The sequence below is a fragment of the Heterocephalus glaber genome, unplaced genomic scaffold (assembly GCF_053883595.1).
Source record: "Heterocephalus glaber isolate CG9 unplaced genomic scaffold, H.glaber_assembly_v1.0 deba00001456, whole genome shotgun sequence".
NCBI lineage: Eukaryota > Metazoa > Chordata > Mammalia > Rodentia > Bathyergidae > Heterocephalus > Heterocephalus glaber.
Genome location: NW_028258304.1, coordinates 84,288 through 108,401, shown reverse-complemented (window position 1 = coordinate 108,401; position 24,114 = coordinate 84,288). Strand labels below are relative to the sequence as shown.

At 51.7% G+C, this 24,114-nt stretch overlaps 1 protein-coding gene across 1 annotated transcript; it reads left to right on the top strand.

Annotated features, from left to right (window-relative positions):
- The first annotated feature begins 71 nt into the window (after positions 1 to 71).
- Positions 72 to 20,073, top strand: Emx1 (empty spiracles homeobox 1). The gene is made up of 3 exons (XM_004849868.4): positions 72 to 962; positions 6,684 to 6,868; positions 16,247 to 20,073. Exons 1-3 carry the CDS (start codon positions 443 to 445, stop codon positions 16,412 to 16,414), a joined length of 873 nt encoding a protein of 290 aa, XP_004849925.1. The 5' UTR covers positions 72 to 442; the 3' UTR covers positions 16,415 to 20,073.
- The last annotated feature ends 4,041 nt before the right edge of the window (positions 20,074 to 24,114 follow it).

The following is a 24,114-nucleotide window of genomic DNA, read 5'->3' as shown; positions in this document are numbered from 1 at the left end:
AGGGTCCCTCCCTGCCCCGTCCCTCGCCCCGCCCCGCCCCGCCCCCCACCTTGGGGCAGGTGAGCGGCGGCCAATGGGCGAGCGCGGGGCAGGTGCCCGCTAACTCGCGCCAAGCGGAGCCGTGGCCGAGGCCCGGCAGGGCAGAGCTGGGAGGATCGCGGGCCGGGGTCCGCCCAGGCTAGACTCGGAAGGGAGGGAGCTGTGCTCAGCCCTCAGGCCGCAAAAGCAGCTAGCACTACCGGAGGCAGCGCGCGAGAGCCAGTGCCCCGCGCCAGGAGCTCTCCGCTTGGCCACAGGGGCCGACGCTCCCCGCAGCGCGCGGTGGCCCGACCCTGCGTAGAGGGCTAGCACGCCGCTCACCGCCCGGCGCCTGGCTCGCCGGCGGGGGCCGAACGCACGCAGGCGGGAGGGCGGAGGAGGCGAGGGGTGCGGGTGTGTGTGCATGTGCCTGGCTGGGTGCACACCCCGCAAGGCGGCAGCGCCGGGACGCGGAGTGCTCCTCAGAGCCCCGCTGTCTCGCACGGCTACGGCGGCCGAGACCATGTTCCAGCCTGCGGCCAAGCGGGGCTTTACCATCGAGTCCTTGGTGGCCAAGGACGGTGGCACCGGCGGGGGCACTGGCGGCGGGGCAGCGGGCTCCCATCCCCTGGCGGCGGCCGCCTCAGAAGAACCGCTCCGGCCCACAGCGCTCAACTATCCTCACCCCAGCGCGGCCGAGGCAGCCTTCGTGAGCGGCTTTCCGGCTGCAGCCGCCGCGGGCGCCGGTCGCTCGCTCTACGGAGGGCCAGAGCTGGTGTTCCCCGAGGCCATGAACCACCCCGCGCTGACTGTGCACCCGGCGCACCAGCTGGGCGCCTCCCCGCTGCAGCCCCCGCACTCCTTCTTCAGCGCCCAGCACCGGGACCCCCTCCACTTCTACCCCTGGGTCCTGCGGAACCGCTTCTTCGGCCATCGCTTCCAGGGTGAGTGCCCAAGCTGTGCCCGCCGGCGCGGGAGGCCAGCGTCTGTGCCATGAGGACGTGGGGGAGGCTCGGGGCGCGCGGGGCTACTGAGAAGTTTCGGAGAAGGCTGAGGGTCTGCGAAGGTCGGTGCCCAAACACGGTAAATCCCCACGGGATCCATATGCTTTCTGCCTCTTGGGTCTCCCGCCCGGAGAGCTCGCCTGGGACCTCCAGGCTTTCTCAGGAATGAGGCTGGTCCGGACGCCAAACCCACGCGCATCCTTGCAGCCACTCCTCGGCCGGCCAATTCTCTCTCGCGATTGAGCCAGTCCCAGCCCGGAGAGTTCTGGGCCTGCTGTCCTGTCACACCCCGGCTTGAGCCGGGACCACACTTTGCTCTCACGTTCACCACCAACTCCTAGGGATCAGCCCTCGCGGGTGCATCCGGACAGGGGAAAGTCCACCTCAGTGCCCAGCCCGATGGGAAGCAGGGCAGCGGGCAGGGCAAACGGCAGGGTTAATGTTCAGTACGGAGTGCTCCGCTGTCTTGGGAATGTTTCTCTGCAACCTTGGCCCGACTTCTTCAAGTCACACGCGCTACCCAGACCCAGGTTGAGGAAGGTTTGTAATAAGCAAACTGGCTTCCTCTACCGCTGGCCACCTCGGGAAGCCCACCCGGCTGCTGGGAGACCAAGGACAGTCCTCCTGAGCAGGAGGCGTGGGCAGAGGGCTTTTAACCTCACTGGTCTGCACCAGGCAATGGGTTCGCTGATCAAGGTCCTCCATAGGTCTAACACGCGCGCGCACACACACACACACACACACACACACACACACACACGCTTGAATTATCTGACTTTCCCAAAGAAGAGTTTCATTTGTTAGAGTTCATTTTTTTCCCTTGAATCTGTTGGTCTATCTCTATCTATCTGTCTCTATTTCGTGGCCTTAATTTGTGCCGCAATTGCTTTATTTCCCAGTTTTATTTTGTTAGTGTAGACTAGACCACAGCCTTGTGAGGTTCCATTGCTCGGGGGGTGATAGGTTACTCGGCTTTTAGTAAAACAATGACAAGAACAACGCTGGAGCTTAAAGCTTCTGCTCCTGCAGCTAATCTGATGGTAAGCAAAGTCTATATGAACAAAGTAAATTAGATGTTTAGTACAATTATTTACACAATAAAAGAAAAATTGCTTCGTGAAGCTTTGTCTATAGCTGCATGACTGAGAAAAAGCTGCTTTCCGAGGTCCAATTTCTTCAGTACCACCTGGCCAATACTCACTCGGCAGATCCCATGGATCCAGAGAAAGTAATTACTTGAACAAGAATTCTTGTGGGTAGAGTTCTCTCCTCCGGGATTTTGAAAATTTTTTCAAATCCAAATCCAAAAAAATTAATAATAATAAAAAAGAAAGAAAAGGAATGAAATGCTTAAGATGTTAGCCACTTTGGGAAGAGTTACTGTCACTTAAAAACAAATATTTACTGATGAAATAAGGTTTCATTCGAATTTAACAAACTACCCCATCCCCAATGGTCCTCAGTCTGGGTCTCAAAATCTGGTGCCCACAGGTGGAATTTGAGCCTCGGCAGTTGGTGAACCCTCGGTGGACGGGTAGGGTAAGGGGACAGGGGCTCAGAGGAGAACGGGTGGCAGATCCTCACCCTGTCCAGTCGCTTGGCTTGACCGGAGGTGGCCAGCTGGGCGCCACACTCCGCTTCGGACCCCAAATCCTGAATGCCATGCCCTACACACCGCCTTTCAAACCTCTGGCCTTGCCCAAGTGGATGAGGGTCTCGGAGGGCAGGAGACACCGCGGGAGAGATCTAGCTCCAGTTCTTGGCATCCCTAGCCAAACGAGGATGAGGCCGGATAAATTTTCTGCAAAATCCTCTCGGAAATTGCCGCTGTTCCCTGAGCCATCAGTCCCAGCGGGTACGTTTTCGAGTTGAACAAACGATCGGATTTTTCCCTCAAGAACCGTGTCTGGACACAGGGATGGAGCCAAGTGTGGCCGAATTTTCTTTCTCAGAAATTCGGTGGGCACTGAAGGACTTTTCAAACCCTGAGATACTGTGGCCGGTCATCTCTGCAGACCGAAGCGCGCCTTGGTGGCTGTGCATCCGCCAGTCCCGTCCCGGGCTCTGGACTGAGAGCGGAGCCGTCCCTGGGCCTCCGGCGCCGCGTTTTCTAGAGAACCCGGTCTCTGCGATGCTCATTTCAGCCCGTTTTAAAGCAAGAGTCGAAACCCTACCCGAACGAAAAAGAAGCGTGTCTGCGCTCTGTGCGTTGCGCTCTCGCTCTGCGCGATCCTGGCGCCCTTGGGAAGCCTCTTCTTTGCTAAGCGAGGCTGTGGCAGAGGAAAAGCGAGTGCTGAATAATCAAGACCTCAAAAGCCCGGGCAGCTCGCGAGGGAGAGGAACCTTCGAAGAGCGAGCCTGGCTGCCTTTGGGTGGTATTTCCTGGAGATCAAGAACTTTCCCGGCAAGAGAGCGGGCACCCGGAGGAGCTGTGATACCCAGCCCTCTCGACTAGGGATGGTAATGGTCCGAAGCTTCAAAGGGTGCTTTTGTTCTGGCGGAAGAGAGAGGAAGGTAATCTCCGTAGCCTGGCCAGCCTCTCCCAGTCATAGCCCCAGGCCGCTCCGCCCTGTAATCTAGCCTGGATCCTCTGGCCAGCCGGCGGCCTCTCAAGAGAGGACTGATGCTCAGCCCAGGCCGCTTTGGACCCTGAGCTCTAGCTTCCCGCCGCCTCATTCCTGGGAGCATCTATTGCTAGTTCCCAGCTAGCCATTGCCTTGAAGAGGCCCGAAGAAAAGGCTGTAGGAAAACCAGTGGGGTGGGGGATGTTCAGTTCCTAACTCCAGAAAAGCTGTGACAGTCCCTTTCCACTTTTCCACTTGTCCTACTCTGAAACTGACAACACATTCTCACAGCCTGGAATTACTGCTGTCACCCAAACAGGCTGCACCCCAGCCCCAAGCTTGTTTGACCCTTGTGGTCCAACCTTGGAAACTGAAGGTGGTAGGACTGAATGAACCTTTCCATGCAAGTTAGAATAAAGGGGGCCCGGGTACCTAAGTACTTAAGGCACCCTTGTCCTTACAGAAACAAGTAGCAATCAGCAATCAATCAGTGCCTCAGAGCAGTTAGTTTTGTACTAAACATCCTCTTTCTTACTGGAAAAAGCCCTACCTCTTTTGTAATCAAATAACCTATCATTGTTTAGCAGCATTTTGAATAATTTCCCAACCTCCTGCTTCTACATGTTGGCTTAGAAGGATTGCTATGTTCCTGCATATGCAGATGGACACCAAGACAGGACATTACAATGAACGGGGACAATTCTTTCAGTGAGGTAGAACCCTAGCAACTTAGTTTTCCCCAAAACTAGCCAGACTGGAGATAAGGAGGGTGTATGTCAGGACAGAGCTTTTTGCTGCCATCCTTCACTCTTCATTTAGAAAGATAAACATAGAGCACTCCACCGCACAGGTGACTGACACAAAACAACCATTAAGGAGGACATACCACAGCAGAGTGCACCCTTGCTTTCTCAGCCCCACACATCCTCGAACACCTCTGCACCCCACTCACTCACACCTGTGGGGCCTTTCCGTGCTACAATCTCACTGCTGACCAACTTAGGCCGGCTGGCAGCCGAAACCAAACCACTGAATGCTGAAATGAGCTAGGGTTTCTCTCTCTCTCTCTCTCTCTCTCTCTCTCTCTCTCTCTCTCTCTCTCTCTCTCTCTCTCTCTCCCCTTTTCTGGTTCATTTGTTCAGAGGAAACCATTAGAGCTCAGAACAATGTTTTCTGAAGCAGTTCATTTATCAGAAGTAAGAAGCTTCCTATGTGCCTTCCCCATCGTCTCTTGCCTACGTTAGTCCTTACATCCAGATAATTTAATCCTTCATACTCCCCCTGAGCAGACTTCATTTTTCTCCTCTTACCCCTCGGTGTCGGAACACCTCCCTTGACTGTATCTTTCCACCAAACTTCTCTTCCTTCAGTCAAGCCTTGGGGCCTGCTCAACACTGAATCCCTCCATCACTTCCCCATAATATCATCCCACCCCTTTTTGTAGCAGTACAAATCTAGCTGCTTGAAATAGATAAGGTGACTGAGAGTTAGTGATTTGTCTCCCTGGAAGCAGTAGCCCCTCAATTCTTGGCAATCACATTCCACCGCAAACCCCAATAAAATTAGTCAGTGTTAGTCTCGAAAGCCAAGGGACTTGGAGAAAGTAAGGTCAGGCAGCTTCTACCAGCAGAGAGACACAGTTCTCTGGAGAGTGTCAGCAATAGCATCTCCATGATGTTTCTACGTCACTTACATAGATTTTTCCAGAGATGGGAGAGCTCAGCTGAATTGTCCAGATCATTGTTTTAAGAGCAAAACAGTAGGTCAAACTGAGTCAAACCAGTAGCCATCTCTGAAGAAATTAATTGGATCAGTCAATCTCAACAGCTAACTCTGTCAAAACATTCCATCCAGGGCTCTGTGTTGTTGGTGGGTCAGGGGGACTGTTACATGCCACTGTGTGAGAAAGCAGGGGCGATGTTGTTGGGGCTTGTTTCAGGTCTGCAAGCATGTGTAGCTAAGACAGAAATCTTGTGAGGGCCCAGGGCCTGGAGAGGGGGCTGCTGTGACTGGGGCAGTGGGTGGATGCCTATTTGGGGCCTTAGTACTTCCTGACCACCACTCCAGCCTCATGCAATCTTCCTGAGTGTGTGAGCTGAGTCCAACATTTGCCAAGGGACAGTCACACTTCAATAACCCTCTACAATAAATGAGAGAAAGACAGTAGGGAGGCTGGAGCATATATTTACACACACCCATGCAGAAACCTGTATTTGTATGTATTAGAGAGGAAGATGACATCTACATATTTATTTACATGTTTCTTGAGTATGGGACTATTCAGAGGTGAGGTAGGTTCTTTTCTCATCAGGGAGCAGTAGGAATCTCCTATGAAGATTGGGTTTTACCCTAGCAGCTGGACCTCCAGACAGTTCAAGGACTGGGGAGAGAGAGGTCAGGCAGAGGAAAGAAATAGCCCTGACTTTAGATCTCCAGGGGCTGCCCTACTTTTACCTCTGTAAGGCAAATCCCGGGCCTGTTGGCAGGAGTTCTCAAGAGGCTAGTAGCCTGGGCATTTTGCTGCAAGCCTATTTTAAGCAAGTGTGAATCTTGTTTCTGAATCTGAATCAGGTTGTTCTCCTCATCACCTTCCTGACACCCAGCCCTGCTTTTACTCTCCAACCTCCTGGAGGGAATGCTAAGCGACCAGTTAATTAAAAACAAATCTTTGGGGGCCCAGGAGGCAGTGTGGCTGGGAAAGGGTGGAGAAAGAGAGCCAAGGGACTTTTGCCACCACTCAGCCTGGCCTCCTCAGCTGCTCCAGGCAGTGTGAATTTGGGCAGATGGATGCCTCACCAGACCTGGGCTCTCCTGGTCCAAAAGCGTGGGCTCTGGGATTCCGTATGTCCAGGGCAGGCATAGCACTCCGAATATAGGGAGGTGTTGGGAAGCGGGGTAGGGGTAGATTTAGGCAGTAGAGGAACAAGAGAGAAGAGGACAAAGAGGACAAGGTGTCAAAGACTGGAGAGAGCAGTGAGCGCTCTGGGGGCGCGGGAGCCTGGCAGGAGGTGGACTTGGCCGGCTCCCCAGGCTGTAGCTCACAGCGCCCCTTTTCTCTATCTGTACCTGCGTGTGCTGCCGTTGGCCACGGGCGAAGCGAGCGACGTGCCCCAGGACGGGCTGCTTCTGCACGGACCCTTCGCGCGCAAGCCCAAGCGGATCCGCACAGCCTTCTCGCCCTCGCAGCTGCTGCGGCTGGAGCGCGCCTTCGAGAAGAACCACTACGTGGTGGGCGCCGAGCGGAAGCAGCTGGCCGGCAGCCTCAGCCTCTCCGAGACGCAGGTAATTATCACCGGGCTGCGCCCGGCCGTGCCCGTGGCGGCGCCCGGGAGCCAGGGAGGTGGGGCGAGCGGTGCAGCGAGGGCCCTGGGCCTCCGCCTGCCCTGGCCCGGAGTTGCCGAAAGCCACCCCCGCGGCACTCTTGTTCTTTTAGCCCCTACCCCCCGGATTGGGTTTAGCCTGCCGAGGCCGCAGGACTTCAAAGAAGCACTAAGGGCCCAGCAGTAGCTGCAGATGGTCTGTGGGAGTGGGTTCTCTGAGGCCCTCGGGAGGCCCAGGGTACCGAGAGCCAGCGGGCAGCACCGGGCTCCGCTGGGACCGATCTCAGCCCTGGTATCTCTGCAGCCCCTCGGGCCGCTGCCGTGGGGCACTAGCTGTTCTGCGGGGTGACCCGGCCTTCCCCGCTATGGCTGCGCTGCTGTTCGTGGGCAAAACTAGCTAGCGAGGCCTCAGGTGTGTGCCAGTAGTGCGGTGTGGGGAGAGAACCCAGGCGTCCTCGGGCTATCGGTGTCGGAAACCGAGGGACCAAGCCAGGGAGAGACCAGCTCCTGCTTGGGGTCTGAGAATGGCACTGGCTCCGGCATGGATCGGCTTCTGGGGCCCTGGGAACTGCAGTGTGTGCACGAGGAGGCCCTGGGAGGGTGCGGGAGGGTGGGGAAGTAGGCAGGGCACTCAGGGATGCTCTATCATGGCAAGGGTTGGGGGTAAACTCCAAAAGGGTTGGTGGGGTTTGAACTGGATGAGATTACAATTATGTAGCATGTTTGTAATTGATAGTAAGAACATTTTTAAAAAGAAGTATTTGGAGGCAGATTGGGTTCATTGTAAGCACTTTGCCATAAATAAATACTACCTGGAAGCACCAGCTCAGCTTTTGGTCCTCCCAGGCTGGTGTGCCAGTTTGGCCGAGCGACCCTCAGCCCAGGTGCTGCCTTGGAGGCAAGGTTTAGTGTCTGCACAGGCCTTCTGTCCCTGCCAGCTCCCAGATTTGTGGATGACAGAGGTGACTTCCAAGCCCAGTAGTTCTCGCCCTGCTGGCATTTCCAAGCCCAGTAGTTCTCGCTTCTGCTCCCTTTTCCTGCGCATCTAGTTCCCTACTAAATCGCCACCACCTCCCCTACCTAGCACAGTGAGAAGGCCCCCACTTGGACCAGGGGTGGCATCAGGGCCTCCCACTGGCAGCTAGGGTAGAAGGGACCTGCTGGGGGAGCTGGAGAGCCTATCCTTCAGCCAACCTGGCCTCTGGTCCTGGCATTTTGGCATCTACTGCAGTGTCTGTCTGATGTTCCACTTAACAATCAGCCCATAGTTCCCGGCTCCACCGCAGGACCCATGCGCCTTCAGATTTGCTCCCTGGCTGTTTTAACTGCAGAGAAAATCTTCCAAAGCAACAGAGTTAATTTTAAAAATGTTTTAAAAGAGAGCTATGTTTAAAAGATAAGTTAATAACACCTCTTTTTCCTCCTGGCAAGCAGTTTTTAAAAATTATTGTTTAAAACAAGGTGTCAACTCAAAAATGGTGTTTATAATTAACTTCATTTAAAAAGTAATATTTATTAAATTTTAATTGCAGAAATGTAAGAAAACAAAACAGTTTGTAATCCCACCACCCACAGATTAGCACTTGTTGAAATAATGTCATTGTTTTTAAACTTTACATTTTTTAGCTCAGTGAGGGCACTTTTAATTAACTTTCTTTCAAACTAAATCTAGCTGCCTGTCAATATTTGTGCCTCACGATGCCAGTTAGTAAATGGACTGTATCTTTCATTTTTATTGAGATGTTTCAAACATATATTTAAGATAAAACTAGATAGAATAAAATAATGTATCCAGCTTTATTATTAGAACTCATGGCCAATCAATTTTGTTTCCTCTGTAAAATGAACTGATTTCTGCACAGGAACAACAACAAAAAATGATAGAACTATGGGAGGTTTAAGCATGAGGAATTTCACTGAGGCCATATCTCTTTCCAGGCGAGGATCCTAAAATGTAGAGATGAACTGAGCACACCTCCTGTCCCCACAGTCGGGCAGACATGACTTCAAACCTCCCTGCTAAGTAACTGTGTGGCCCTGGACAAGTCACACAACCTCCCTGAGTTCTGGTTTCCTCATCAAATGGGTTATACAAGGATTATAGCCACCTAATAAAAACTCAAATAACAGTAGTTCCTATCCCCAGTCCCTTCCATCCCTTTGTTTAAAGAATTACCTTAGGTTGGTGGCCTAATAAGGACCATGCCTGCCGGGGTATCCCCTAGGCCAATCCTTTTCTTGCCTCACTCAGCCTCCATCATCAGAATTGACTTTCTGCTGTCCTCAGACCTTATCATTTGGACCTAAGTTATGTCATTAACTAATTATCCATCCCCCTCTCAGTACTTACCAGGCAAGCTTGTCTGTCATTTTCAGCTATCAACTATTTGTCAAACATCAGTTACTCCCATCAACCCTGCTATATATTTCTGCTGTCAGTAAGTACATTTGTGGCGCAGAGCTCTCTAATCTGCTCATGGATAGCTGTTTTATATCTATCCATCTACATCTGTTAATTTATAAATTATTTCCTATTTTCTATTAATTACACGTTCTTCTTTCTAACAGTAACTCTTTTTTACCCATCTGTTGATTTTCTCTTTATCATCTCTTTTGTTTCATCTTCTGTGTGTCTACCATCCATCTCAAACTTCCATCTAAATAGAGCTATTAGTAGCTGGCAATATATTCATATGTCAACTGACGGTTATCTACCATCCCATGGTCTCTGGCTTTGTCTTCTCTCTAGGCCTCAGTTACTGTATCTGTTCCACTGACTGAAACAAATTCCAGGGTTCTCTCCAGCCCTTAGTTTCTGTGGCTCGTTTATATTCTACTTCTCTGTATCTCCAATTAATCCCTCCTCCACATTCTCAGAGCTCACAGTATATTCCTTATGACCATAATATGCATCACACTTTACTGTTATTACTTGTTTAATTATCTGTCATGTCCAAATATCAATCTATATAGCTCAGCTGCATGTATTTTACAGGAAGATCTTAAAATATAGATTCCTGGGCCTCACCTAGGAGATTCTCTTAGAGGGTACAAGACAGGCCCCAGGAGAAAATTTTAAAAACAGCCCTTGGATGATTCTGAGGAACAATAGGCTTGCACATCTTGGCTGTGGGAAGCAGAGGCCAAGCCTGTTTTTTTTTGTTTTTTTTTTGTACCGGGCATCGAACTCGGGTCCTTGCGCTTGTGCAGCAGGCAGCGAAACCACTGAGCTAAATCCCCGGCCCCAGGCCTGTCTGTTTCTCACAGGGCTGGGCTCAGTGTCCAGTGTGGAATAGATGCTCAATAAACTTGTATTGAATAAATAGACACATTTCTTTAGATTCCATACATGTGAATGTTACCAATCATTCCTCTTGCTATGTGTTGTCACTGTTCACTACCCCCCATCACTCTATTTCTCTTTTCCCTGTACTTTTATAGCTGATTGTTGATTTAGATAATAGAAACACTGGTTTGTGGATGAAACTTCTGGATAGGTTAAGCAATGGGAATAGGGGATGTGCTCCCAGAGATCTGGTAACAGATGCTGGGAGGTGAGCAGACTATACTATTTTATTGTTGGTGTAAGGCTTTATGTTTAGCCAGGACTAGGGGATTTGTCCTGGGATGGCCAGTAGGTCAGCTTGGGAAATGGAAGGAAAGGCCCTGAGCAAGAGCCAGGTTTACTTCTGGCCTTAATTATTTTGCTCCTCACTGCCATGGTACAGCTATTGAATATGTCAAGAAAGGCACTCATCTAACCTTCAGTCCTAGAGACTTATTGAATAGACTAAGGCCTGGGTCAGAGCAGAGTCTTGAGAGAGAGAGAGAGAGAGAGAGAGAGAGAGAGAGAGAGAGAGAGAGAGAGAGAGAGGAATGTGAGGCACATGTGGGCTTACCATAATTGACACCCAAAGGTCAGATGACATTATAGATAGTCATCAGATGCCAGGAGGCAGTCATACAATGTGAGTGCCACTTGCATACTTCTCTGTGTGTGTGTTCATGTGAGGGGGAAGGGGGGTACATTAGTTTTAGCAGGAATGAAAGAACCTAGGTACTCCTGGATGATCAATTGGTCAATGTTTCCAGCTGCCCATTCTGCTCTGAACAGATCTCCCTTGACCTCGACTAGTTGTGCCTTTAGCTGAGCTGTGAGGCAAAAAGATGCAAGAATGTGATCCTTAGCCTTGGAGAGTCCTCATTCATTGGTGGAGGCTAAATGCAAAGTGTAGACACTTGCAGACATGCAAGGATGAGTGGCTGGAGTCCTCTTGAGGTCACAGCTATAGGCTGAGGGTGGTCAGTGGGCAGAAGACTTCAGGAGGCCTCTGACTTGGAAGGCTCAGGGGGATGCATAGGAATCTGGGTTAGAGGGAAGGAAGGGAAGGGAGATGGCAGGTTAAGGAGAAGGAACTGTGAAGTCCTGCTGCCATCTTGGAGCTTGAGAGCAAGAGGAAGGTATTGGGAGGCAGGAGTCCCCTTCTTGTAGGTTTTTCCAGGGTATGGAAAGGAAGCTTTTCGGAGCCCCTTCCTGCTCTGGAATGCTCTATCCTTTGGAGGATGGATAGGCGGGAACTTCCAAGTGACTTGAATTTCAGGGACATTAAGATCCTTTTGTTATTAGCTTTCTGTGGTTCTATGATCACCTGTCCCTTCTCTAAGTCTTTGCCCTTCTCTTCAAGAGTTTCTACAACCCTGATGTTCCAGGGGTCCTGTGTGGTGGGGTGAGGAAAGAGTAAAGAAGACTGGAGTGGTTCCATGAGAAGCTGGGATAATAAACAAGGTCCTGGAGAGAAAGAGGAATTTTGTGAATTCTCCCTGAGAGTAAGGGTGAGGGTCCAGGATGGGCTAAGAGAGGAGGAGATAAGAAGACAGGAAGAGTTAGAGCAGTGGTTGGTGTGAAGTTGGAGGTGATCTCAGCTTGGGAGATAAGGGTTGAGCTTTGCATGGCATTGGGCTTGGCCTCAAGAGTGGGAACATTGACATGAACAAATGAAAGGAAATAGATCCTCAGAGGAGAGGGCAGGGAGGAGACAAGGCTGAGGAGTGACTTGATTGATGTCTCCAAGCTGCTGTCTATTCTGAGGACTCTCCCTGTGTCTGAGGATGACAGAATAAGAAGACATGCTTAAATTACAGCAGGAGATAGCAGTTGAACATAAAGAGAAGCTTCCCATGTCAGAGTTACAAGATCTTGATAAGGATATTTGAACTACTCCTTGAGAACAAGATAGGTATTCCCCCTGAAAGTATGCAGGGATGAAGTAGAGGGAGAAAAAAAGAGAAGGGATTTAGACTTCCTTCATTCAAAACAGCACATTACTCAAAAGTAAAGTATGATTTGCACTAAGATATTGGCTGGAGCTGGATCTTGCTTGTTTATTGGCTCGTGTGTGCATTTATTTTTATTTGTATATTAATATATGCATCCCTTCATTCATGATGCATACATTGACCAGTCCTTTAAAGAACTAATAAGTTCATTCATCCTCAGCAGTTTCATCTCCTTCTTGTCTGACTCAAGCTGAGCTTTGCCCTTCTCAACAATGGATTTCTCTCCCATTCCTTCAAGAAATGGTAATCCAATCTACCACATAGAATTGAGAACTGACTCACTTATAAAAGTGTCCTCTAAAATAAGTCCCTGCAAAAAGCTCCCATCTCTCCAACACTCAGTACTTCCCAAACCTCTTTTCTAATTATTCTTCAGTTGTTCTTCTTCTGTTGATTTCCTCCTGTTTTCCAGGTTGGCCCTGTCACTTTTTGCCTGGACACAGGGCTAGGTTATTTCACCTTGTCCAGTGGATGACCGTACATGGGACAGATCTTCTGGGCTGGATCCTGGGAAAGGTCCTCACTGGGAACATCTGAGCAGGATCTTAAAGGCCAAGTAAAAGTATTACAAGTTTGGGAACTCAGACAAAAGTGGGGAATCTTGAAAGGATCTGTCTTCATTAAGAACCTGAGAGACACTCTGTGAAGTGAGGATTTGGGTGACCACAGGGAACCTCTCTCCAAGACCAGAGGGATCAAGTTGGTTGAGGAGCTCCTCTAGCTAGCATTCTGTCTGTGCTTTGGGGGCTGAGAGAGAGAGATGAGTAGTGTGTTGGTGTTGGGGTGAGGAGGCGAGGAGAGAATAGTACAGACTCTGAAGGCCAGCTTCTAAGGAGTTGGGAGACACAACACATGATCTGCTTTCCTCCTAGGTTTGCTATTCTCCATTGACTCCAGAGTTGCCCTGCTGGTTAAAAATCTTATAAGATATCACTCTCGTCTATTACACTCAGAACCCAGTTCCTTTTTTTCCAAGTGAAAAATAACTATTGCTGAACATGGTGGCACATGCATGTAATCCCAGCTTGGAAGGCTGAGGCAGGAGGATTGCAAGTTCAAGGCCAACTTGGGAGACTGAATGAGACCCTCTTTTAAAATAAAATTTTCTAAAGGGTGGGGGTATAATTTAGTGGTAAAGTACTTTTCTGGCATGTTCAAGGCTTATGTTCAATCCCCAGCATCACACATACACATATAAGAAAAACTATTGTTAGTAATGCATTAAAGAGAATTCAGAAAAGTGGAAAGAAGAAAGAAAAGTCACCCATAGTTTGGGCACGTTTCTTTCTATTCTTTTTCTCCATGCATAGATTTTGTTTTCCATGGTTGTAACCACACTATGCCAATGCTGTGCATCCTGGCTTTGCCACTAACATTATGAAGTCATAAGCAATCCCCTATTATTAGTCTTTGTAAACAGCATCTGGACACTCAGCCCAAGGCTATTCTCTAGAAGATGCCAGGCTGCCGAGGGAAAGGGTTGCATCCCTGTTTCTAGAGAGCTGCCTTCTTGACTGCAGTATTTCCATGGAGAAAACAGTCTGCCTCACCTTTTACTTGGTATGCCAGGAAGCTGCCTCTGGGCTGAGAGCATATCTTGTACCCTCAGTTCCACCATGAGTGCTTTACTTCTTTGAGCCACTGTTGCTGGGCAAGGGTAGTATGCTGGTCCACCCCACTAGAAGCCAGTGTAAATATTGAGTCTCCTTCATGGAAGGAGGCTTGGGAGTGTGTGTGAGAAGGAGAAAGGTGCAAAGAGTGACCCTTTGTCCCTGATGTTTTCCACCATCACCTGGTGCTCTCCTGTGACCAGCCCACTTGAGCTTCTTAGAAATGATGCCCTAGCCCTGCATCTAGGCCTGAGTCATGCACAGGAGGCAGGGTGAGCTCACCCACCCACTGGCTGGCACAGTCATAGCAGGCTGTGGGGCTGAGGGCAGGGGTGGGGATGGCTGACAAATGGTTGTGCTGAGAACCATCCAGGGCTCAGGCAGCCCTAGGCCCAGTAATAGATGGGCATGGAATCCAGATGCCCTGTGTCCAGAGTATCTGCCTCCCTCCCCTGCATACATGAGGTGAGACATATAGGCTACAGGTGTGTACCATGCCCTGGAAATGAAGGAAGAAACCCCTTGCCCTCACTCCATCCATTTAGCAAGGAATCCTGTCTCTTCCTGGGCCGGCTTTCCTGTCTGTGGCTGGCTGATAGTGACCCTAGTGCTCTAAAATCAAGTGGCCAGGCAGATGATCCAGTGGGAATCCTCATGGTGCAGGGGGGAATTACGAGGGGGAAACTGGGCAAGACTCAATGGAGAGGACAGAGAGGAGTATCTGATGGTGTGTGAGATGGCGCATCCATCTTGGCCCATGAAACCATATCAAGCGTGAGAGCTCCTTTATGTCTGCTCTCTGCTTTGTTGTGGCTGCAGGGACCTGGGTGCCAGGCCTGCCTCTGGCTGCACTGCCTGGCTTTGTGGCTAAAGCCCCAGGGACTACACTGGATAGCCTTTCTAAGAGCTTCCCTCAGCCCTTCCCAGAGACCAAGATCTCTCCTCAGCAGCCACCACTGGTGCCCAGACTAAGATGCCCACCACAACTCACCACATGGTGTCTGCACAGCTGCAGTGGGCAGCACCTGCCTGCTTTTCCGTGAGTTAACATTTTCAAGGTACTATCTGTGCCTGGCAACCTGCTCTCCCTGCATGCCCTCCCCGGGCACCCTCTGGAGCCTCCATCCAGGAGGTATCCTGGAGCTGCAAGGGTTGTCAACACATTTCTCCTATGGATGAGGGACTTAACCCCAGAGAAGGGAAGAGACAGCCAAGGTAGGTGCCCAGATCCCTCTGCCAACTCTGAGTAGGGTTTGGGCCTGGCCTGAGTGAACATTGGAAGAGGAAGAGAGGGATAATTAAAGATGGGTCTGAGGTTTGGGAGGCTTCCTGGAGAAGTTTAGAATCGCAGGCCTGCTTCCCCTCATCACGGAAGATTTTGTCCAGTCTCTATTTGAATCCGACCCTTTACATGGTCAGGGGTTTTACTGCCTGACACAGAGTGGGGCAGGGCTCACTGTTCAACTAGAAGCTTGATTTTGTTCCCTAGGATTTCTCCTGTGACCTATTCCCACATATGGATAGGCCACAAGGACCAGTGCTATCTATGTGGGCAGGCAGTCTGGAGCTGCCTCTGAAGGACGGAGCAGTGCTCTGAGATGGGGCCTCAGACAAACCTCCTCCCCCTCCTGTCTGTCCAAGAAGGACAAGGGCTTGCTGAGGAATGGCACCTGAGGAATAGGGCTCCCTGCTGCCCAGCTTGATGTAGGGTAGGAGAATTCCACGTGGTGCAGCTGAGAAAGGGTCCCCTGATGAAGGACACTGACAGCATTCGGGTCAAATCTCCAGGGGTGGTTCTGGGACCTCTAGGAGTGGTCTGCCTGGCCCAGGGCCTGCTCTTGGTGTGGATACCATCTCCTGGTAATAAAGCCATGTCTACTCTGTCTTTTTGTGAGCAAAGAGTGTGGGGAAAGCCTGGGGGATAGGGTCTACTTCAGGCTCCCTGGGAACTTGCCAGGACTCACATTGTGGCTTTTCACATGTTCTTGCATTTTCTCAACCCTGCGAAGGAGCAATTATTATCTCTTCTCTAGAAACTAGTGGAGCAGCAGGTCTTCCCTGCACTTTCACATCTGCTCTCTGCTTTGTTGTGGCTACAGGACCAGGATGCTCGGCAGCTCCAAGACCCCCTCCCTCACCTTTGCTTGAGAGGGGCAGGAAAACCACCCCTCACTCTGGCCCAGTGTCCTCTTCCTGCCCCATCTCACTTGCATCTGGAAGAGCAGTTCTCCAGTCCCATCTTGTGGCATCTGGCTGGAAGAGGGGGGCTTCTGCCCTGCACAGCCTCAGTTTCCCCATCTGAATCCCAGCTCACCCCATGTGCTGAGGCCCCTCTGGCTGCCCTGGGGCCTCCTGGGTGTTTCTTACCTGTGCCCCCTCCCTCCCTGGCCCAGGTGAAGGTGTGGTTCCAGAACCGGAGGACGAAGTACAAACGGCAGAAGCTGGAGGAAGAAGGACCAGAGTCTGAGCAGAAGAAGAAGGGCTCCCATCACATCAACCGGTGGCGCATTGCCACGAAGCAGGCCAACGGGGAGGACATCGATGTCACCTCTAATGACTAGAGGGGCAACTATGAACCCACAAGGGCAGAGTGCTGCTTGCTGCTGGCCAGGCCCCATGAGGGCCCAAGCTGGACTCTGGCCACTCCCTGGCCAGGCTACAGGGAGGCCTGGGGTCACAGCCCCATGGGGCTTGGAGCCTGGGGTCACCACCAGCAGAAGGACAGGAAATGGGCTGGCTGAGGCCTGGGACTGCTTAGCCTTCTCCTTGGAGAGCCTGCCTGCCTGGGTGGGCTGCCTGTCACTGCGGCCTCCCAGCCGCTCTCCATTTCTCTTACCTTCCTTTTGTTTTGATGCATTTCTGTTTAATTTATTTTCCAGATACCAACTGTAGTTCTTAGTGATCCCTTTGTATCTCCCTTCCCTATGGGAATAATAAAAGTCTCTCTCTTAATGACACAGGCATCCAGCTCCAACCCTAGAGGCTGGGATGGTGGGTTTTGCCTCTGGGGCCTGTGGGGGCCGCTAGAGCAAGTGTCTTCAGGGACCTGGTGCCTGAGGTGAGGAATTGGATGGGGCAAGGTCAGTCCATTGACTCCTCTCCTTTGGTGATGGTCAACACTGGTCTCTGAACTCCAGCTCCTCAGCAGGAGAAACAGTTTAGACACAGGGCAGTACCACCTGTGTTTTGACGGAGGCAATGTCCGAGTCTCTCCAAATTCACTGAGGGGTTACAGTCAAGCCAGGGAGCTCTGTGGAGAGGGAGAGGATGCATGGTTAGAGACATGGTGGCTTCTCCAGTTGAGCAGAAACCAGAGGGAAGGGCCAGGTAATGTAGCTCAGTGGCACAGTGCCTGCCTGGCAAACACAAGGCCCTGAGTTGGATTCCTGGTATAAAAAAAATCAGAGGGATGGTGTAGTGGGGGGTGTCAAAGAGGCTGACTCTCCCAACCCCAAGTCCTGGCCCCTCCAGGCTACTCACCTGTCCTTTGAGGACCCCTGGGGAGGTTATAGCTCCCAAGAGGCTTGAAGATAAGCCTGCACCAATCCCCAGGGATTCCTGGCCCAAGAATGAGTGACAAGGCAGAGCCCTGGGGTCTCTTGTTCACCTGTCCTTCAGTTTGTCCATTTGTCCCCTCCATTGGACATATGAGATTTTTTTTTCTTTCTGGAAAAGCAAAATCTGTGTTCCTAATAGTCTTTGCTTTTCCCACTGAGAACTGCCTCCACTTCTTCATCTCTCATGTGCTCCTCAATGCTCTTTTCTTTGGCCTCTGCTCCAGCTCTCTGCTGATGCTAATGACTCACTGGCCACCCCCTTGTGGCCAGACAACTGCCTACTGTCCAGACTCACCTGCCCTCTGCTCTGCTGTCCATGCCCTCCTTGACTCCTTCCCCTCTGCCTTGATTTTATACCTCTGACACCTACTCTAGCCTCTCTCAGAGTTCCCTGGCTTCATCCATGTATCCATGCATTCGCCTCTGTCCACCCTGGTCAGTCTTTATTCCTCCTGCCTCCCCACCATGCCGCTGACAGGGTTCACATCTGCTTCATAGGACTTCCCTTTGGCTCCCTTTTCTGTGTCTCTGCCAGCCTCTGCTAAGCCTGCCACCTGCTGCTCCCCATACCCCTTAGCACCTCAAGCCCAACACACTCACTGCTGGACCCTTTTCCCTACCTGCCCCCCAGGACTGCCCACCGCAGCAAACAGCCTTCAGGTAGAGGGAACCTGGGAATCTTCCTCAAGCTTCCTCTTCTCCCCACAGTGCATCCAACCCCTGCCAGACTGCTGAGTCTAGACTGACTTCCCAGCTACACTTCCTCAGTGCAGCACCCCTCAGCTGTCCCTATCAGCAGCCAGGCCCAGGTCTGCTCTCCTCAGGGAGTCTGGACATCTCGTGGCTTCTGTGAATGTCTAGGATGAAGCCCATTTCAGAGGAGGCCTTCCATGCTGCAGCTAGGGTTCTCTTCTTCGCCCCCAAATAGTATCTTGTTCCCCTCTTCCTCAGCCGTTCACCTCCTCCACTTTTCTCATCCTTGGCTTCTCCTACCTTGTTTCTGGTGCCCTCTGCTTCAGTCTCGCCCATTCCCGTCCCTAAGCAAGCTGGGGCTCTTTGCTGTGCTGTGCCTTTGTTAATGCTGTTCTTCCCACCTCAGCTGTAGGTGAGCACATCACGGGTGCTGGATCTGTGTGAAACACTGGAAAGATGTCAAAGGCCCCACCTTGTTGCCTGGGGCACATGCAGAGATCCAAGCACACCCCTCCTTCTGTGAGACCTCAGATCCAGGTCCCACTTGGCCTATGGGAGTCACTCTCTACTCTATTCACCTCACCTGTGTTAAGTTAATGCTAGAAACCAAAGGGCTTTGTCCCATCCCTCGGCCCCTGCCCCCACTTCCACTTAACAGGAATGCATCCCTCACATCTGGAAAACGCTTACCTGGATAAGTCCAGGTTAAACCACAAGGTGACTTTGTCACTGCCAAACAGGTGGGGTGACCTCTGGGGAGTGTGTACACAGTTGGGGAGAGGGCAAGAAGAGGCACCTTTCGGTCCCAGTGGGGGACAGAAGAATGGGTGAGCCACTCCTCTCTAGATCCTGTCTGCTCTGTGGGGGAAGGGGTCTGGGAAGATCACAGCAGAGCACCCCATCATGCAGATAAAGGGCTGGAAAGGACCTGGGGGAAACCTGTCAATCTCCCCAGCCAGGCCTGTGGGGCGGGGCAGGGAGTTCCCCGCTGCAGTCCCATCCATCCCCCATGTTGTGCCTCTCCCGCAGACGGTAAATATTGGTGTTGTGACTTCATTAATAAAGGCTTCTGTGAGCCTGAAAAACATGGAATCAGGATGAACTATTTTCTGAGCTGCGGGCTTGCCAGGTTTGCTAATTTGGGAGTTTTTGGGCCCTCTCCAGGGAACAAACCAAAGTCTCTCTCGAAGAGACGCAGATGCAGCCGAGAAGGGGAGAAGATGAGGACTGCTGCTCCCTTCCTTCCCTGATAGCCCCTCCCACCTGGAGAGCAGGGGCACACGGGGCAAGATGGACAGTGGACATTGGCCAGCTGACTTCCCCAGTGTGTGGGAGCTGCTGGCCAGGCCTTCCCTGAGGAGCCTGGTCAGCCACCTCCCTCAGCTGGGTTGGCCTCCTGGCCCTGCAGAGTGAAGGGCTGACTAACACAAGCACTTGTAAGAGCTCAGAGGTATGTGAGCCTGAAGTGGAGAGAGAGCAGGAAATTGTTCTTAACTTTTGTGGCTGAAGTCACAGACCTTGCCTTTAGGGAACAATCTTTACACATCTTCTTGTCCACGAAACTTTCCGGAATTGGTCCCTGTGGCCTTTGCATGGTGCATGCTCTTAGCATCTCTGCATCTGTGTGCCACCTCCTTGCAGGAGTTGTGATTGCTTCCCACAGGGCATAGCACAGCCTTTGCCAAGTGAACTTGGCTCTATCCAGGCAGGACCCAGTGGGGCCCACAGGCCTCCCCTGGACCCTGCTCCAGGGCAGTCTTGCAGGGAGAGGGGGTGGGGAGGCCAGCAGGCTGAGCAGTGCAGGCCCAGCCAGCTTTCCTGTCAGACGGCGCTGCCAAGGCGGAGCTAGACATCGGGAACAGGTTTAACCAATTACCCGAGCGCCCCATCTGCTGTCTGGGGTTCGTGTGAGGGTGAGTGCATGTGAGGGTGTTTGGAGTGTCTGGGCGGGCTGTGGGCGTGCGCGAAAGTGTGACTGGGTGGGTGGGTGTGGGCGTGCGGCTGTGCATGTGTGTTGTGCACGTGTGCAATGTGTGGCTGCACATCCCAGTTACACCTCCTCATTTGTCCAAGCCACCAGCTTATAGTCTTTCAGACCCCTCAAGACTCACAGTCTACATCACAACCCATCCAGCACCCCAGCCTCTTTCCACTCTCCCTATCACCCCTCACTCTTGGGCCTTATCAGCTCTGAATGGGCCCTCTCTTGAGTCACAAAGTTCTGTCCTATCAGATCAGCCATTTCCATTGACCTGCTCATTGCTGGGCCTTAAAAGGCCTGCTAACCATGGTCCCTTCTATTCTCTCTCCAGCATGTCCCACTAGTTCTTTTTTTTTTTTTTTTTGTACTGGGGATTGAACTCGGGAACTTTTGGTTGCGAGGCAGGTGGAGGCACCACTGAACTAAATCCCCAGCCACCCACTAGTTCTTAATTGCACCTGCCTGGCAAAATCTCAAGCCTGCTTGGACCATTTCTGCACCTGCCCTTGCAGTCAGTCTGTGAGGACATCAGGCAAGCATGTGGGGTGGCCTCCTTTAGTATGGGGCCTGGTCCCCTTTGCTAAGTACCCCCCAACTCTACAAGAGAGGTGTCAGACTGTCACCCTTCTCCCCAAAGATCTCTTCCTCTTACTTTCAGCAGAAGACTTCCATCTTCAGAAAGAAAAAAGACAGCTCTAGAAGAGAAGACGTTTTTCTCATCAGTCAGAGAAGGTGCCATCAAACAGGGCTATGGAGGAGAGTTTAATAAGGGAACAATTAGTCAATTCTTGAAACTCACAGGGGATGTTACAGTACCTCAGGGCTAGTAATAATGGAGAGCCCACATGGCCTGGGCCCAGAGTAGTGGGAACAGTGGCCGAACTGGAGAGGATAGCTGCTTGGGACTGGCCCCTGGACAGGAGAGTGACCAACAGTGGAGAAAAGGTCACAGATGGCAGGAGGGACAGAAGGATACATCCTCCAGTCTCCTACTGGTGGCTCCCAATGGTGGAAGACAGAGAGCAAGTGGAGGCAAGCCAGCCTCCCCTGGAGTCCACCTCCTAAGGAGACAGTAGGCAGAGAGGATGCAGGTGGGTCTGGAGGAGCATCACCCTTGACTCCCACCCTCACCCCACACCACCTGCCTCCAACCCATCTTCTCCACTTGCCTCCTGTTACTACTCATGACACCTTTCTCCTGACCAGGAGGATCCCTGACTTAGGCTCCAGATTCTGTCTGCAACCCTGAGGGCTCACTCCTGCTCTGTTCCTTTTTCCTGTCTTCACAGCCTCTTCTGTCTCATGCCTCAGAGTCTCCCTCCTAAGTGCCTCCTTAGTCCATTTCACCCTGCAGCCATTGCCACATCTCTGCCCAATTCGCAACCAAATTTCTTTACAGAATTACATTTGCTGGCATCACTAGGAGGGCCACTGACTTCTCAGCCACTGAAGCCTTGTGCCCTGACCACACCACCAAGACCATTCTCTCCAGGTCCTCTCAAGGAACCTGCTTTGGTCTTCAGCTTCCTTCACTTTCAGGGCCAGCTAAGGTATGGAGAACAACTCATACTTGTAGCACTCTCCTCTCTTGTCCCTCTGGAATACAACACTCTCCTTGTTTTCCTGTATTAGTGTACCAGGGCTGCCATAACCAAACACCACAACCTGGGTGGGTTTCTTCTGAGCCTCTCTCCTTCACTTGCAGATACCCACCTTCATGTTTACGGGCTTTCTCTTAGCATGTCCTGATCTCCTGGTCTTATAAGGATACCAGCCATATGGGATCAGGGCCTATCCTAATGACCTCATTTTAACTTATTACCTCTTTAAAGACCTTATCCCCAAATACAGTCACATTTTGTATTTGAGGTTGACACTTCAGCATCTGAATTTTGGGATTCCACTGGCTCTCTCACAGGAACCTTTAAGAACCTACATCACCTTCCTTACAGATTTGTTCTTCCTTCTCTGTTCCTTGGCTCAGAGAAATCGCATCCCCTTCTTGTGAGCTTCCCAAGAAGAAACCTAGGGCATCTCAGCCTCCTCCCTGCTGCTCTCTCTACAGTGAATTATGAAGAGGTGCTCAGCCCTGCATCCCTCTGCTTTCTCCATCCATGCCCCCACCATGCTAGCCCAGCCCTCATCTCCCCCACTGTGACTGCTGCAGTGGCCCCTATGTGGTTTCCTCAGCAGCCCCATCTGTGTCCACTTCCCTTTCTGAATGGGGGCAGGAGGACGCCTTTCCCCACTTTAGGCCTCAGGTGCTCACTTGTGCTTGGCCTGTGGCAGCTGGTCCACAGCCCCTCTTGGGTCTTGCCCTGTCCTCTAACATAGTAGCTTCTTGGCAGAGGAGGAAAGCCAGTGTCATGTGGCCTGGGACTGATGCCAGCCCCCACGTGCATAAGGTCTACACGGAAAGGGTCTGTCCATTTGTCACCTCCTCTTTCACCTTTTTGTTCTCTTCTTTCCACCCTTCCACCCCTCCATAAAGCCAAGATTCTTGTTTTGGTTGGGGAGGCATCCTTGGTGGAAAGGTGGTAGGCTCTGGCCTTAGACAAGGCTGCCAGCAGGTGCCTTGGTGCAGGGTGGAGAAAGAACACTTCTTGGACACTGGCCTGAGGGATACTTTGTACTGAAGAGAACGGTGGGCCTGTAGGGGTTAGGCTTTTGAGGGGAGTGGCTGAGACATTCCCATTTGAGGGGTTAACCAATGACCAAGGAATGGGTGAGATGACAAGAGCAGCAGCAGCACTAAGGGACTGATGGAGGCTCCATTCTAAAAATGAGGCAGGTCCCTAAGGCCTCAAAAGAGGGGCACTCATCATTGCTCTGACCCCCTAGATTTCTGACTCTCCTAGCCTTTGCCTGAGTGGGAGGAGGGAGGCCCTACTGGCCAGGCGTGTGGGTATGGCAAGCAGGGGAGACTGCATTCCTGGAGTGCTAATGATCTCTGAGTTGGGCAGGAGCTGAGCCCCCAAACAGCTAAAAACAACAAACAGCTCCCAGAAGAGATTTGTGTCTGTCCTGAGAGTCGAAGATTTCCACCCAGATGGGGGCTGTGGCCTGTGCTCTAAGCAAATTCCTCGGAGACCAGAAGCCCCCTGGCCTGGAGGTACCACTTGGAGAACAGACCCCACCCCCACCCCTCTCTCCTCCTTCCTTCTATTCTATGGAGGCCCAGTGGCCTGGAGTGGAGACAGCACCTACACACACCTGCAAGGCAAGAAAAGAGTATAGGTTCATTCTTCATCTGGTTTCTCTGTCCTTCCAACAGGCCAGCAAGTGACATAAGGACCCCCAAGCCCAGTTAAAAAAGTGCCCCACAGAAAGTGCTCAACATCATGACTGAACAAATGGGTGAATAAGGAAAGTGACTCACTGGAAGTCACTGAGTCACACTGGGCCATGATAGGGCTGAACCTGGCTGACACTAACCATAATGGTTTTTCTCTGCTATTCTTCACCAGTTTCTCTCCGCAGGGCTGGAAGATGCTTGGGGTCCTCTGGGAGCTACCTGAAAGAGGAGGAGCCAGGGGTCTCAGGAGGTGGCCAAGTCCTGGCCCCAAGGGACCATGGAGGAGTGAGGAAGGCACAATTCTCAGGATTGGGACCATGTACATGGCAAACATCAGCACCTTTCCACTTGGCTTAGACCTTCCCCACTCTGAAACTTCTCTACCTGGTCACAGGTAGTCCAGAATGATGATAACTCTCCCTCCTCCAGCCTCACAAGTACAAACAGAATGAGAGTCATGTACTGGTTCCTTGAATTGGGTACCTTAGTGAGCGCTCAATAGCAACTCTGCAAAGGGGATCCTTCAGCAGTGTCAACTTAACCCCTTTGCCCAGCTTCCTGCCTTCCATGCTCTGTCCTTTCCTTCACTTTCCTCTTGGCTTTCCCTCTGACCTTGCCCATCCTGGACCTGACTCAACACCTTCCTCAGGGGCCTTTCTATAAAACCTTTACTCTTTCCCATTGTGCGTCCATATTCCCACCTCTCCCACCATGATTCACAAAGCCACACCCTGA

Coding starts and splice junctions, on each gene's coding strand:
- Emx1 (XM_004849868.4), top strand. CDS start 443: ATGTGCCTGGCTGGGTGCACACCCCGCAAGGCGGCAGCGCCGGGACGC. Junction 963..6,683: donor CTTCGGCCATCGCTTCCAGG/GTGAGTGCCCAA, acceptor CCACGGGCGAAG/CGAGCGACGTGCCCCAGGAC. Junction 6,869..16,246: donor TCAGCCTCTCCGAGACGCAG/GTAATTATCACC, acceptor TCCCTGGCCCAG/GTGAAGGTGTGGTTCCAGAA.